The following is a 14,921-nucleotide window of genomic DNA, read 5'->3' on the forward strand; positions in this document are numbered from 1 at the left end:
CAAGTTAACTGTATCTGACTATTTTCAGTAGAAAAATAAATATAGAAGCACTTTAAAGTACCCTGAAGAACAAAGAAATAACTCAATCTTTGTACCTTTATTAGTAAATATTACCCATTAAATTATTATTTTTACAAAATGAGAAAAAGCAGCATATTTGGTGGAGGGTAGAAACAGCAGCACCATAGATAGATATCTGAACGTGATAGCTGGAGTCGACAGAAGAGAGCACCAAGTCCCTACAAAACAACCTGGGAGGTGTTACGAATGCAGCGCTTTCCCATCAAAAGTATTTTAGACAACCACCATGACAGTCCCATACATATGGCATGGTACATATTTACTGTATAATATACACACACTGTACCCAGCTTTCATTGTGTTTGTGTACACGTCACAACAATATCATGTCTACAGTATATATATCTGTCTATATGTTAAAACAAGTGATCCCATATGTTGTGTTTAAACAGTTCCAACATTCTGGTTTGATTGTATTTGACTCAAAGAGTTTTTGAGTTGCAGTTTTTCTGCTGTTTATGGAAGACAACATTCGGACAGTTTTCTCATTCGAGTCCTGTTTTCGTGTCCCTGTTGTCCTCCCTTGATGTTCTCATCTCTGCAGAATGCCTTCCTGATGCTACACTAACATTACTGCACCTGTAAGGTGAAGCAACTCAACTCCCGTTATTGAGCATGCCCAGTAGCTTCCTGGGGTCCATCCCCTGCTGCTGTGCCATCTTCTGCACATCGAAGCCCATGTGCTTCAGGAACTGGATCACACTCATCTCCTGTCCCGTCAGCTGGTCGCGAATGGTCGGGCAGGAGGGGTTACAGTGCGGCCACGGGCAGCTGTCAATCAGATGTAGAGGGCAGCCCCTCATGGGCGGGGTCTTGTGCTTTTGTTGGTTGTGGTTGCTGCTGTTGGTGTGGTTGTTGTCCTGGAGGCTGCGGTCCCAGCAGTGGAGGGCTCTGGGCAGGGAGGTGCCTTTCACCTGAATGTCCATCCAGTAGCTGCAGGGACAGGAAGTCACAGTGAACTTTGACAATGAGCACTTTCATGAAGCTTAATTTAAAATGTATATGACTGAATTCAGTCATATGATGACAAATACTGGAGCTGCACAAGATATTCATTTTTAATTGTGAAAATCTACACGTGAGTGAGGTTTATTGGACTAGTTTCATGTTATTCAGTCATGTTTAATCTGCTTCCTGTTTTATTTTGTGGATTCTCTCTCGTGTTGTGTCTGGTTTTACTTCCTGCATATTTTCTGTCACACCTGTTTCGTTAGTCCTTCCCTGTTCCCAGAGTCATCCCTTTATTCCTGTTCTGTATTAGTCTTGTTTGCTCCACCCTAGTGTTCCCCTCCACATCCTTGTCGTTAGCCAGTTTACCCATGTCCTCTTACTCCAGCTGTGTCTCGTTCTTGTGATTAGTTTTCTGTGTATATATACCTGTGTGTTTCCCTTTGTTCTTTGTCAGTTCGTCCTGCGGTCATTCCTGCTTGCATTCCCATGTTCTTGGTGTCATTCCCTGCTCCCTTTCCTGCCTGGTATCTTGTGTTTGGATTTTTTACCTTAGTTCAACATATTTTTCCTGGCTGGTTTTCACTGTAGTTTTGGTTCTGCTTTTATTTGTACTTGTAGGTACCTGCCTGTTGCGGGTGTTTTTTATCGACTGAATTAAAGCTCGCTTTTTGTTAAACCTTAAACCCACCTGCTGTTCTGTACTGAACTGATTCATGACAGAGAGATGACGAGGCACCCACACAGTCACTGTGCAAATCTCAGTCAAGACCTGAGAATTATCTGAGTAATATCGCAAGTATGACTGTCAGCGCGATGTTCAGCAGTGTTATTGCATATTACATATTTTCCTCATGTCGTGCTGCCCTGATACATACCATAATATACTATGCTATCTATGCCCTTAATTCCTCTGGGTTGTATTTAGAGACTGATCGATTGATATTGTAGAAAGAGATAAACTGGCTGATGTTGATTTACATCTATAAAATTTTGAGATTGATCCTTGAGATTTGTTTTTATCGAATTGTTACCAATGTATGTTCTGGGCTGTGCATGAACACCAGGGTCCAGTTGCACAAAACACCACAAGTTAAGATTTTCCTTAAAGTCCTTGTTAAGGTTTCCTCATAATCTTACTATATAATGACAAAAACTCTGTCTGTGGGTGTGTCTGTGTGTCTGTTCCACGTGTTTCTCCTCACTGACTTGGTCAATCCATGTGAAATTTGGCACAGTGGTAGAGGGTCATGGGAGGATGTGAATGAAGCAATATTACATCAATTGGCCAAAGGGGGGCGCTATAGCAACCGATTGAAATTGCAAACTTTGAATGGACATATCTCATGCCCCGTATGTTGTAGAGACATTTGCACAGAGATGCCTCTCCTAATGAGGAACAAATTTGCCTCAAGGACCCATAACTTCTGGTTATATAGATTTTCCGCCATTTTGAATTTTTTGAAAAACACTTAAAATCGATCTCTTCTCTCTCAAAGCAAGGTAAAAAGAATTAAGGTACCGCTGACTTTATCTTAACTGCAACAGGATCGAGTTTATGGTGATAGATGAAAAAAACTAACAAACCCTTAGAAGAGTGTTCTTCGACCAGGAGAAACCAATGGACGTGCTTTTCATTTTACACTTTAGCTTTGACTGAATTCATTTTCATAGTAGTTTCTTCCTACAATCATTTTTAGTTTTCTGGTAATTGGAGATCAAATTTATTTTGTAGTTTGTGTTTTCTATGATTATATTCCTCCAGAAGTATAATCTTTATCGTTTCCTCTTCTGACCATGTGGTTTTCTTGTCTTCTTTGCCTCTGCCATTTTTTTCAAACCAAATTTGTGAGATGACAACAGGTATCACAAGCGTGAGTCCAAGCAAACAAACAATTTCCATGGAAACTTTTACCGCTGTAAAATCTCTTTCTTCGCAGTAAATGAGTTGATGTTTTTCCCTAACTAAGGAAGCCCTTTAAGGGATTCTGTGCAACTGTGTAAGTCCTTCAGCTAAGGAGATAATAAGCCTTTTGTATCATGCTTAAGGAGAAAACTTAAGGTGTTTTGTGCAGCTGCAGAGTGTGTGTATTAGATTAGAATCGCTAACAAATAAAAAACTGTTTTATTTGTAATATTGATTTTATAGGATGTTTTCATCACTGTGGTGAACAACCTTGTTGGGTGTTTAATTCTGCCAAAGCAGACTTTTTTATCTGTTATTTTTTTTTATATTTTATATGAATATTTAACGGTAATTGTAAAGAGAATGTAGAGCGAAGGTTGAAGTCACTGATAGTAGATGAAGTCTAATACAGTGGGACTACATGAGACTGTACACACTCGTGAAGTGATCTTACACGTGGAGCACTGAGTCACCAGCAGAGTGTTTGAGTCAAATGGTGTGTTAAAAAGTTTTATGTACTTACGTTCTTGTGATGAGTTCATGTGACAGACAGGCCGGAGCAAACATCGCCCTGTCGTACAAACATAGAATCACACAGTCAACAAGACGGTCTTATTTCACAGTATCTTGTGTTTATGTGTGAGTGTGTTTGTCAGTCTTACGGTACGTCATGTAGCGTGTTCCTCAGCTCCTGTCCCAGGTTCTGTATGTACCTCCACTGGCCCTCGTGGACGGGCTGCCCCGTCAGGTGGATGTTGTCAACTGTCAGCTGAGCCTCGTCAAACAGCCACTGCACCACAAACACCGGGCCTGTACAGGAGAGAGGACGCACTGCAGGTCAGACTTTAACTGACCCACCAGCCTCTGTCTTAATCATCTGCGTCAGCCTTGTGGAGAAGCTTAGGGTGTTGTGTCACTCACTTTTTAACGTCGGGAAGACTTTATATCCAAAGAAACAGTTCCACTCCTCTCCCACATGAGCCTGTCTGCAGCCCTCTGGCACCACACCGCCCCAGTACCTGTAAAGTATCACCACTTTACAAAGTCTGTACAGCTTATGAACCTTCCTCCTTAACTTCTTAACACTCCCTTATCAATCCATCCTCCTGCCTGTTAACACCATCCATCAGCTCTCCATCTGTCCTACCTGATGCCTTTTTTTATGGCCTCAATGGGGGCACAGCTGATGGTGTCCAGGCAGTCGGTGAATTTGTACTGTTTGTTGTCCAGGAACCATCCAGAGTCAGCCAGGCCCCTGACCTGCACCCCTCGATGGCCCTGTGACGCCAGCTGCTCTGCAACGTTGTCCACATTCAGCAGGACGCCTGTGCCACCCGCACTGGTGACAGGAAGAGTGGGATCAGAGGGTGCAACTGAGCGATGACTTTGGTGAAACACACACACACAAACACGTGCTGAACTGACCTGCTTCCTGCCAGAAGCAAAACCTTGGCATTTTCCAGTCCTTTTGTCAGCAGCTCGTTCACCACCTCCTTTATGATCAGAGAGCCCATAAACGCATAATCACCTGAGAACAAAGATGGTTTTTATTTATTAACACGAAGCCACGCGACATACTTCTCACTCTGACAACACAGCTGCTGAAAACTTTGGGTAAGAGAGGGTAGATTACAATTTTAATGTTTAAAGTTTATTAATTTAAAAATCGTATATTTAAACAAGTATCAGCAACAACAATGTATCTTAGGTATTTATTACATTTTTTACGTGCTCAGTTTACAGCGTGATTAAAGGAATACTTCACCCACAAAAGGACCATTTGTTAATCAGTTACTCACCCTGTGTTACATTTTGGTTTTTTTTGCATGCCTCCACAGTGAACGAAGAATCAAAATACAGAAAACTGAAGTAAAGAGGTTTTGTGTTTAACAACAGCAAAACTATATAAAAAATCAGTTTACAAACTCTCACACAACTCATGCAGTATAATCTAAGTCTCATTTATCTAGTCGTATAATCAGTACTTCCCAAACACATGCATTGTCAATACAACATTACTATTTAAAACACTTCTGCATACAAGCAGAGCCTGGGCAAGTGTGTGCGTTTGAACTCTGCCCCAGGGTTGGGTCGGGGGGGGGCTCTTCTGTGTGGAGTTTGCATGTTCTCTTCATGTCAGCATGGGTTTTCTCCAGGTACTCCAGCTTCCTCCCACAGTCCAAAGACATGCAGGTTAATTGGTGGCTCTAAATTGTCCGTAGGTGTGAATGTGAGTGTGAATGGTTGTCTGTCTCTATGTGTCAGCCCTGTGACAGTCTGGCTACCTGTCCGTGGTGTACCCTGCCTCTCGCCCAATGTCAGCTGGGATAGGCTCCGGACAAATGAGATTTGGGTTATACTGCATGAGTTGTGTGAGAGCTTGTAAAATGATGTTTTGATATAGTTTTGCTGTTAAACGCAGACCCCATTTAATTCATCAAGAATTTTCTCCATTTTTGACTCTTAATTCATCACAGAGACATGCAAGATAAACAAAGTTTTCTTCCTGCATAACATGGGATGAGTAATTGATATAAATGGTAATTTTGTAGGTGAAGTGTTCCTTCAAGACAAATGATGTTATCGAAAGTCCAAATGTCACCTGACTGACTAGAGTAAATTACACTCAACTTTAAATTAGCAACACCCAGCCAGTTTTTGTTTGAAGCTATGGTATTATGAATTAATGATTGATCTCAATTTAATAGAAAAATAGCTTGCATGTCGTGTTATTGATAATCCTGCCGAGTGTCTGACATGAACACAATATAATGAGTTTTTTTTTTAATCAGTCAGACGTGGTCAAAGTTGTAAAGTTAAGTTCCGTAAATAGTATATTAATAACTATTTCTTTCTCTCTCAGCCAGATCTACAAGCTCACAATGTGAGTCATCTGCTTTATTGTGTCTTACTGTTCTCTGTCTTCGGTGTGGCTCCGCTCCACACGTCACTTGAGCAGTACGGGATGAAACTACAGGACACAGAGAGAGAGAGCAGCGCAGACAATTATTTGGAATGACATTTAAAATGGAAGCAGCTTTCATTCGAAACGGTCTGCTGATAGCTGACAGATAAGACAGTTGCACAAATAAAAGCCAACCCGGCTGCGTGATGGTAGACTGAACACAAACACGGACAGGGAGCTGTTGCAGGATGTCAGTGTGTATCTTTCATTATCTAACAATAACAAGTAGCTGCTGGAACAGAACAGGAGCAGACTGTGCGTGCTGTCAGGTACTGCTGATCTTCTTTATGTATGAAAGGAAAATAATGACAGCGTCAATAACGCTACAGGGAAAAATACTGCTCAATAAGTCTTACATGTATTTGATGTAAGTGTAAGTAGCAATACCATTATGGAAATTTGAATATACACCATTAAAGGGATAGTTTGGATTTTTTGGAGTGGGGTTGTTTGAGGTAGTCAGTGTGTCACCTACAGTAAACAGGGGTCAGCATGACCTTAGTTTGGAGAAGCAGGTAAAAGTACCACCACAAAAGCTGAGCTATGTACTGCTGTGGATGGGATCAGCAGCAAAATGTATTTTGGCCACATGATTAAAATAATATCAGTTTGAGTGTACACTACATTTAGAATAGTTTTACTGCTTTACCTTAGCCTGGAAATCCAGACCCAAATCTAGAAAGATTTAGGGTCTGGCCATGAGTAATGAAAATGAGGGGTAGCACCTAGCATGCATTTGTAAATATCACTGCACGCAATTGGATACGACCAATCAGAACAATACACGAGGTGACGTATACGCTTAGCTACCAGTGGAGCTAACTGGTAGATTAGACTCTTGCCATATCTGGTCGGCAAAACAGCAAAAACGTCCTTCTTGCAAAGGAAAGACTCGAGCGCCGTCTTCTGTTCCTCTTTTAGAGAAAAAGCCAAGTCTAACTCGTCCATTGTAGCGGCCAAAGCTGTTTCAAACAGCTGGTGTTCATCCGTAGCCATCTTGCAATGTTTACTGACCGATTCCGGACTTCAACGTCACAGCGCTGTCATCATCTGTTTAGCTCGCCTCTAGCCCACCTATATCAGATACACCGATGTGATTGGTGTAGCTCGGTTTCATGGGCATAGATAATGAGCATAATTACTGATTGCCAGAGTGACTCGCTGAGCAAATTCAAATTGTGAGAGAACTCTGGATTTCCAGGGTAGCTTTACCTTGTTGTCAGACAGCAATTTCCAGTGGGGAACTGAAGCTGTTATCTATGCTCACAGAAAACTGGAGCTGCTGGTCTACCGCTGCCTCGATTGGTTAGTTTGTTTGTGTTATTGTGTGACTTTGGTGAATTCAAACCAACACTTTGAAATACCACAGTCACACAATAATACAAACATACTAACTGACTGAGGCAGTGGTAGACCAGCAGCTTCCTGTGTTCAGTGAGGTAATTTTTTATCAAAGGAGTCGGTTGGCTTTGAAGACAGTATAGGTGGATATTATGGCTTCAGTTCCCCATCAGAAAAAGCTGTCTGACAGCAAGGTAAAGCAGTGAAAATATTCAAAATATAGCATACAATTAAACTGATTTAGATATATTTTTAGGTGGCTAAAATCCGTTTTGCTGCTGCCCCTGTTCGCAGCAGTGCATTGCCTAGCTTCCATGGCAGTACTCCTGCTGCTTCTCCAAACTGGGGGCATGCCAACTGCCATCTACTGTAGGTAACACACTGACTATGGACAAGTATGTCATACAACCCCGCTTCAAAAGATCTGAACTATCCCTTTAAAGACCTGAGAGACACAAACAACTTCAGTAAATGCAAATAAGTAGCGCTTTCTATAAGAAATAGGTCTGTTCAGAGCGCTAAATTATTGACACATCCTCGTGCCAGTATTTCACTTTTATCCACAGAAACCACAGAGTTCACAAATAGGAAATAAAACACCATAAAGCACCAGTATATTAAAATGTAGAATTAATATGTTGACACAAACACGTATACTGTGAGGAGAAGGAAATATGGGAGTTCTTACACCATGTTGGCGTTCCACCAGTGAGGGTTTTCTTCCGGCTGAGGAGACATTATTCCTGTTCCTGTGAAATAAAGAAGGTGAGATCCAACACGTGCTGCACATTCAGGACAAATCATAGAGCCAGGAAGCTTCAGTAAAGGTAAAAGAAGCCAAAATCTTTCAGGCTACTTGTTAAAATTCACAAACCTTGATGTATAGCTGTGTGTTTTGATGTATGCTGAGGCGTGTGTTTACTGTGTCTGTGTGTGTGTGTTTTCCCTGTGGTCAATAAGTCATTAGCTTTCCCTGCTTTGGTCAGCAATTACATGAAGGCATTGAAGAGCTCTGTGGCTGCTGCACTGGCCACCAGTGTAAAGTGTACACAGAGAGGGTGGTGGGGAGAGCGTCATAAACAAACAAGGAGTCCCCTGATGGCTGGAGGGAAAGAACCAGAGTTTGACTTTTAAAGATTAATGCAAACTCAGCTAAAGAGGAAACACAAACACGTCTATGAATCTCCTTCATTCAGGGGAAGTTTTTTTCCAACTGGGGTGAGCAAAAGCTCCATGCGACTGTGCAGAGAGTTTGCAGAAGCTGCACAAACCAGATTAACACTTCCATGCGTGTGTGTGTGTGTGTGTGTGTGTGTGTGTGTGTGTGTGTTTGTGTGTGTGTGTGTTTGTGCATAAGATACAGAGTGCATCGATTGTGCTGCACACAATGCAGGAAATAACTTGCGTGTCTTGTTACCTGTTCTGGTTTGTGGCCACTTGGTGGAGCTCATCAGTCTCCTCATCGTCTCGTACCTGCTGTCACAGGTCTGCTTGTTGAAACAGTACCATCCACCTGAACAACACACGCGCACACACACAAGCTTGTTAACAGGTTAGACAGAGTTGCATTTCACTGCTCTGATCTGTGTTAGGTTCATCCTCACCTTCTAAGAACAGCAGCCACCTTTTGCTGCCTTTGGACTCCTTGATGTAGTACCTGCGTGAGAAAGCCAAAACAAATCACCGTGAATGTGTTGCACATGCACACACACACAGATGCATACATACACAACACAGGCTCTACGGTGGGGACACTTCCTTTGATCCCGACTTGAAAGATTTGGCTCCCACGGCACTGCTAACACTCTCTGCAGGAGTCTGTTTAGTGGCTTTAACAGCTCAAAAAGGTTATTTATGAAAATATAAAACATGACCAGAGGAAACTCGTTGAGCTGTTGGCAGCACACACACTCAGAGAGAGCTGACAGCTTGGGTGGCACATGGAAAGGTCACTTATTCACACAGTCACAGTCACAGTGTTTAAAATTTATTGGTGACTTCACCCTGCTCCAAGCTTACCAATAATGCCTGGCTTTTCCAAAAAGGTGGAATAGCTCAAAACAATTATAAAGTGCTCAGAACTTGTTTTTTAAAGTACTGTTAGTTATATTTGTCGCCACTACCCTGTTAGCTGCACCGCCTCACCTGTCAATGCAGCCCAAGTCATGAGATAGTATCCATGCATGCACATATGATCCTTTGAGTCCGAAATATCAAAAGTGCTGAGATTTATTCCACAGAGGTGCAATGAAACTCCCTGCCACTTCTCAGATCTTTCACATCTGAATCCCTTACTCACAACAGAAATAGTACTGCAGTGCCTCTGACAGTAGGATGATTGGCACAACACTTGGGGCTCTCAGGAACATGATCCCCTAACTTTTTTTTGTTTGTGCAAATCTGACTAAACCTGGGATCTTGCAGTGATCTGCGGCGCACGGCAGTCGAGGCATGTGACTTGTTTATGTTAGGGTAGTCACCTTTCACTTGGACAGTAGCTGCTGAGAATGACAGCCTATAAATGGTGGTTTAGGCTCTAATCAGTCAAAGCTGCAGTTTAACTGTGTAACCCTGTGACACCCGGTGCACATGTTCTATATAGTGAGGAGAGCATGTCCCCTGCAACCCTCCACCCCCTGAAATCTAAACCTATGTAAGTCCATGATGCTTCTGTTTCTTCCACTGTAAAACAATCTGACACTATTGCAAAAACTATCATTGTCCAGTTTTATACTGTAAATATCAGACTCACCAACTTTGATCCATCAGAGTAAAATAAAGTCTGCACGAATAGAAAGTTTGCCACTCTGTCGGGTGCGCGCATGGGTACTCTTTCTCTCGTGTATAGTTATCAGCGGCAGCGCGCACTGCCTTCTCTCTGATCTGGTCCTTTGATCCATTTTGGTCACATCGGGAGTGACAGGGGACTGAAGGACAGCAAACTAAACCACTACAGTAGCACATATTGGATGCTGGGTGAAGCAAAGCGCAAATCAGCCTCTGCGCCTTCATGGTTTAACCAAAAAATATCCACATACCAAACGACGACAGGTATTTTAAGTGATAGTGACAAATGCAGTTCAGCACACTGACTTACCCTGCTGCTGACCCGTCATTGCAAGTCACAGATACATTGTTCAAAAAGTGCAGCTTCATGTCTTGATCCAGCTTCTGCGCAGAGCACGGGTACAGAGACTGCGCCAAGTTCTTTATCTGTACCATGAAGTTGTCCATGTTGCCCTCCACGGCTGTAAAGTCTAACGGAAAGCTCTCTGTTCCTTCCACACGCTCCCTCTGTGCCGGAGTTTGCTGCTGTTGTTGTTGTTGTTGCTGCTGCACCCGCCGACTTTGCGCCCGACCGCCGTGTACTCTCCGCGCCTCCACCGGTGCGCTCATGTGGATGAAGAGGAGCAGCAGGCAGGAGCGCACCGCGGACACACCGGACCAGCTTCTCACCACACCACGGCTCTGCATGTCTAACTGTTACTGGAATACGTCTCTTAAATATGTGCAGGGGACTTCACAAAAAAACACAACATATCCTAAGAGTCGTTGGAAAAGTCAAAAGTTCTTTGAAAACGCGCGGACACTTCTGGGACGTTTTCGCTCTTTAAAGGTGCGCAGAATGAACGCAGGTTATGGGTCTCCATGGTGTCTTGAGAGATAGAGAGCTGGTTTAAAATTCACACCAAATGCACGTGCAGCCCCCTTATCATTTTAATCCTAAAGTCGCGAGGAGCCAGTAAAAGCGTCATTACGCGCGTGGAAGTCCCTGAATTCAGCCGCTCAGCACAGTTACACTGTCGACCTGTTGACTCTTGGTTCAGGTCCTCGTGAGCTGCGGACGAAGTGGAATTTTATTTGAAGTCGCCCCCCCTCGCCCCCCTTCCTCCTGCTCCCTGCCCCGTGCTTCTCACTCCCGCGGGCCAATCGTTATTATCGTTGGCTGATGCTCCTCGCGGGGCTTCGGTCTCACACCAAGAGCGCGCGTATGCCTGGCACGCCCCCTCAGTCGGTTCACTCATACACTCGGTCTCTTTGATGTTGTGTCATCGTATGACCACGCTGCCTTTGAAGTGTTAGTGATTGAATATGGTGTGTGAGGGAGAAGCGCAGTCGGACAGACTGCGGAGGGTCTCACCATGCCGCCAGGGGCCAATACAAACAAGTCTCCAGTGATACACATGTTCTGTGGCTTTAGTTAAAATGTGAAACCCGAATTTTGCTGTTGTTTGTGGCCGATGGAGATGATCTTGTATATGTGAGTCAGTTCTGGAGTGGTTAGGACATTTATAGAGGAGATCAGGTCCCCGAGGGCTTTAAATCATAACTATGATCCGTATTTCCTTTGAATTTCATTTATATAGATTTCTGAACAGGCCTAGGGGCACAGGCCCGGGGGCAAAACAATCACAAAGAGACACAAAAAGTCCAAAAGAGACACAAAATGAACTCAAAGAAACACAAAATAACTACAAAAGGCACAAAACAATCACTAAGAGACACAAAAAGACCAAAAAAAGACACATGCAAACGACACAAATGGTAAAACAACCACAAAGAAACACAAAAAGTCCAGAAGAGACACAAAATGACTACAAAGAGATGCAAAGGAACTGCAAAGAGACACATAATAACTACAAAAGGGGCAAAACAACCACAAAGAAACACAAAAAATCCAAAACAGAAACAAAATGAACTCAATGAAACACACAGTAACTACCAAAGGGGGCAAAACATCCACAGAGAGACACAAAATGACCACAAAGAGGGGCAAAAAAATCACAAAGAAACACAAAAAGTCCAAAAGAGACACAAAAAGAACTCAAAGAAACACAAAATAACTACAAAAAATGGACAAAACAAACCACTAAGTGACACAAAAAGACCAGAAAAGACACAAGAAAAACTACAAAAAAGGACAAAACAACCAAAAAGACAAAAAATAAATATAAATAATAAATTACTTCAAAGAGACACAAAAAATACAAAATGGTGCAAAACAACCAAAAAGAGACACAACATGACTAAAGATGAGGCAAAATCACCACCAAGTCTGTAGCCTCTTTTACACTGCCAGATTTTCGGCGAATGTTGGGCTGTTTTGCCGGCAAACTGCGAGCGTTTAGACACACAGAGCCGGATTGGTGAGTTGATCTGAGGTGCCCAGTTTTCCACCTCTTAGGGTAGTCATACTGGCGGAACCCTTTTAGTTTAAAAAGACCGAGGCGGCCTTCCACAACGGGAGGGACCGTTGAAGACTTGTGGGAGGAGGTGTTGATGACGCCTTATGTGCGACCCACTGGCAGTGGATGAACAGAAAACAGCTGATAGCAGGAATTAGCGAGCAGCTAGTAGAAGGAGAGAAACGCAAACCTGACAGACACTGTAAAGATGAGCAACTGAGGAGACAAGGAATTGTGTGCCCTCCTTGTCCCCACAAACGAAGAGGCCATTAACTGCCAATTGACAGGAACGTTGAAGAACGGGCGACTTACGAGAGAACTGCTGAAGGACTGACGAGCCGCGGCTTCCCCCCCATGTCACTGGTTACGTCACATGCTGAGCTACACATTTTGTTACTTGCTGATGCCCCCCATTGCCCCGAAAAAGGCGCATTCTGTATAAACAAAAGTAAGTAGCCGTCATTTTGCCGTACTCCCCAATTTTGTTTTTGTACTGCCAATGCTGAAAGAAGACTGATTGGGCTTTCTTGCAAATTTGCACAATTCCTGTTAAAAAAGGGATTGTGAGTGTGTCTCCAGTCCTGTGAAGGAGAGGTGGTGGGGCCTTTTGCATGTTTGTGCCCAGGTCCCCATTGTCTCATAATCTGCCCATGTTCATTTCACCAGCTGTTACACACATGCATTTAACAAACAATAATACAAAAAATAACTATTATGAATGAGTTGAATAAAAGATTTTTTTGTGTGTGTTTAGCCCACTGAGCGTTCAGAGCAGTTCATCAAACTGCCAGCTGTGAATGCCATGAATCATAGCTTTCACTCCAAAAATGAATTCTGAAGGCTGGCCCTGGCTTCAGTGGTTTCCTTTCTCCAGCTACCATTCACCACTTAGCCAGTAGTGAAGCCTTTCCTCACAGTAACAATGTAAATGACTCATTTGCGTTGGTAATGTGAGGAAAGGCTTTTCTGGTCTCAACTCAAGGTGGCTGAGGCATCTCAATACTTGAAATGTGCTCACAGCAGTTTGTTAAAATATTTCCAGCTTCTACTTTTCTTTACCTCACCCTTATCCAAAGCAGTTTGTTTACTCATAGTCCCTTTAAAATCCATCCCAATTGCAACACATCGTGTGCTGATTCCAGTCACAAAAGCTGTCCGTTTGTTTCCTTCCAGTGAAACTGTTAAAACCAGTATTAAAACCAGGCCCAGCATCCATCTTAAAGTTTGACGTTCAGCAACACACTGTCATTAAAGTTTTGTTTTCAGACTTTGGTAGCTTTGAGGGTTTTACAAGAGGGGAAATCCTGTTTTTAACAAGTGGATTTGTTTGCCATTCATTAATCAGTGATAAAAGACTTTTCATGGTGAAAATGTTGTGTGAGGACACAGATGCCTTCATGTGCATTTGCACTCCATCCAGGCAGTTTTGAAGTTTCTTGCCTGCTGTGCGAGGAAGGAAACTGATTGTTTGTTTGTTTATTCAGACGGTGGCAATTTCCCCTCAGAACTGAGAACTGTATTCACCTCTCCCTCTCTCTGTTTTCCAGGTGGACTCTGACTCTAAATGTTGCTGAAGTGGTCAGTCAGTCAGTTGCATGCCGTCTGAAGCTCTGACCTCGCACCTCTCCAGCTGTTGGCACCACGTGTCGTGTTGTCTGTCCGGTCTGATTCCAGCTTTGATCCAATTTGATTCTTGCTGGGAGAAAATGGCCTTGATTCTCTTCATGTCAGTACGGGTCGTCTGTCAAATTGCACATGGTATATACTGTGTGTATGCAGTCGTCCATATGGGGAACAGATTGGATGTGTAGTTGCCAGTTTACAGACAGCATCTATCTTCTTCTGTTATAGGGGCCACTGCAGTTAAAGTGGGCTTGTTTGTCCAAACTGATAGTCTGGAAGTTAGTTGATTCTGTTTTGTGATTTATTTTTTTTAATTGGATAATGATTTTAATTTTGTTTTGTTTACAGATTGGGAGCTTTATTTGAGATTTAACCAATTTACAAAATGTCAGCATTCATTTGTTTAACGGATACAGAATCACTTGTTTTAACATTTCAGACTCAAAAAGGACTTTTATTTTCAAAATAAAATAAAATGGATGTGCAGGCATATTTATGAGACTAACTCTGTTTTTACTAAAAAAAATGGAATGGAAGAAAGAAATTGATTTAACTTCATGAGATTTATTGACATTTTTAATAAAATTCAAAAATTTGGATAGCTATTGTAGATTTAGATAGATATGATATGATATGATATGATATGATATGATATGATATGATGCAATACGATAAGATTCGGTATGATGCGGTACGATACAATATGATATGATACAATACAATAGGATGTTTTCGTATCGTACAATACGATAGGATAGGATAGGATAGAATAGGATACATTGCATTACATTACAATACGATACAATACGATGTGATACGATACAATGTGATACGATACGATGTGATGCGATATGAGCCGATGTGATACGAT

General features: G+C 42.5%; 1 protein-coding gene across 1 annotated transcript; it reads right to left on the reverse strand.

Annotated features, from left to right (window-relative positions):
* Positions 1-78: 78 nt before the first annotated feature.
* Positions 79-11,294, reverse strand: notum1b (notum, palmitoleoyl-protein carboxylesterase b). Its single transcript, XM_049571718.1, has 11 exons — positions 10,339-11,294; positions 8,846-8,898; positions 8,659-8,754; positions 7,930-7,990; positions 5,848-5,906; positions 4,361-4,463; positions 4,083-4,274; positions 3,857-3,954; positions 3,598-3,745; positions 3,459-3,506; positions 79-1,014 (listed from the first exon to the last, which is right to left on the reverse strand). Exons 1-11 carry the CDS (start codon positions 10,713-10,715, stop codon positions 678-680), a joined length of 1,572 nt encoding a protein of 523 aa, XP_049427675.1. The 5' UTR covers positions 10,716-11,294; the 3' UTR covers positions 79-677.
* Between the last annotated feature and the right edge of the window lie 3,627 nt (positions 11,295-14,921).

The sequence above is a fragment of the Epinephelus fuscoguttatus genome, linkage group LG3 (genome assembly GCF_011397635.1).
Source record: "Epinephelus fuscoguttatus linkage group LG3, E.fuscoguttatus.final_Chr_v1".
Classification (NCBI taxonomy): domain Eukaryota; kingdom Metazoa; phylum Chordata; class Actinopteri; order Perciformes; family Serranidae; genus Epinephelus; species Epinephelus fuscoguttatus.

What these genes read in the sequence shown, in the direction of transcription:
- notum1b (XM_049571718.1), bottom strand. Translation starts at nt 10,715, where the DNA reads ATGCAGAGCCGTGGTGTGGTGAGAAGCTGGTCCGGTGTGTCCGCGGTG. An exon ending in GTGGCCACAAACCAGAACAG is followed by an intron (nt 7,991 to 8,658) that starts GTAACAAGACAC and finishes TTTATTTCACAG; the next exon opens with GAACAGGAATAATGTCTCCT. An exon ending in AGTCTTCCCGACGTTAAAAA is followed by an intron (nt 3,746 to 3,856) that starts GTGAGTGACACA and finishes TCTCCTGTACAG; the next exon opens with GCCCGGTGTTTGTGGTGCAG.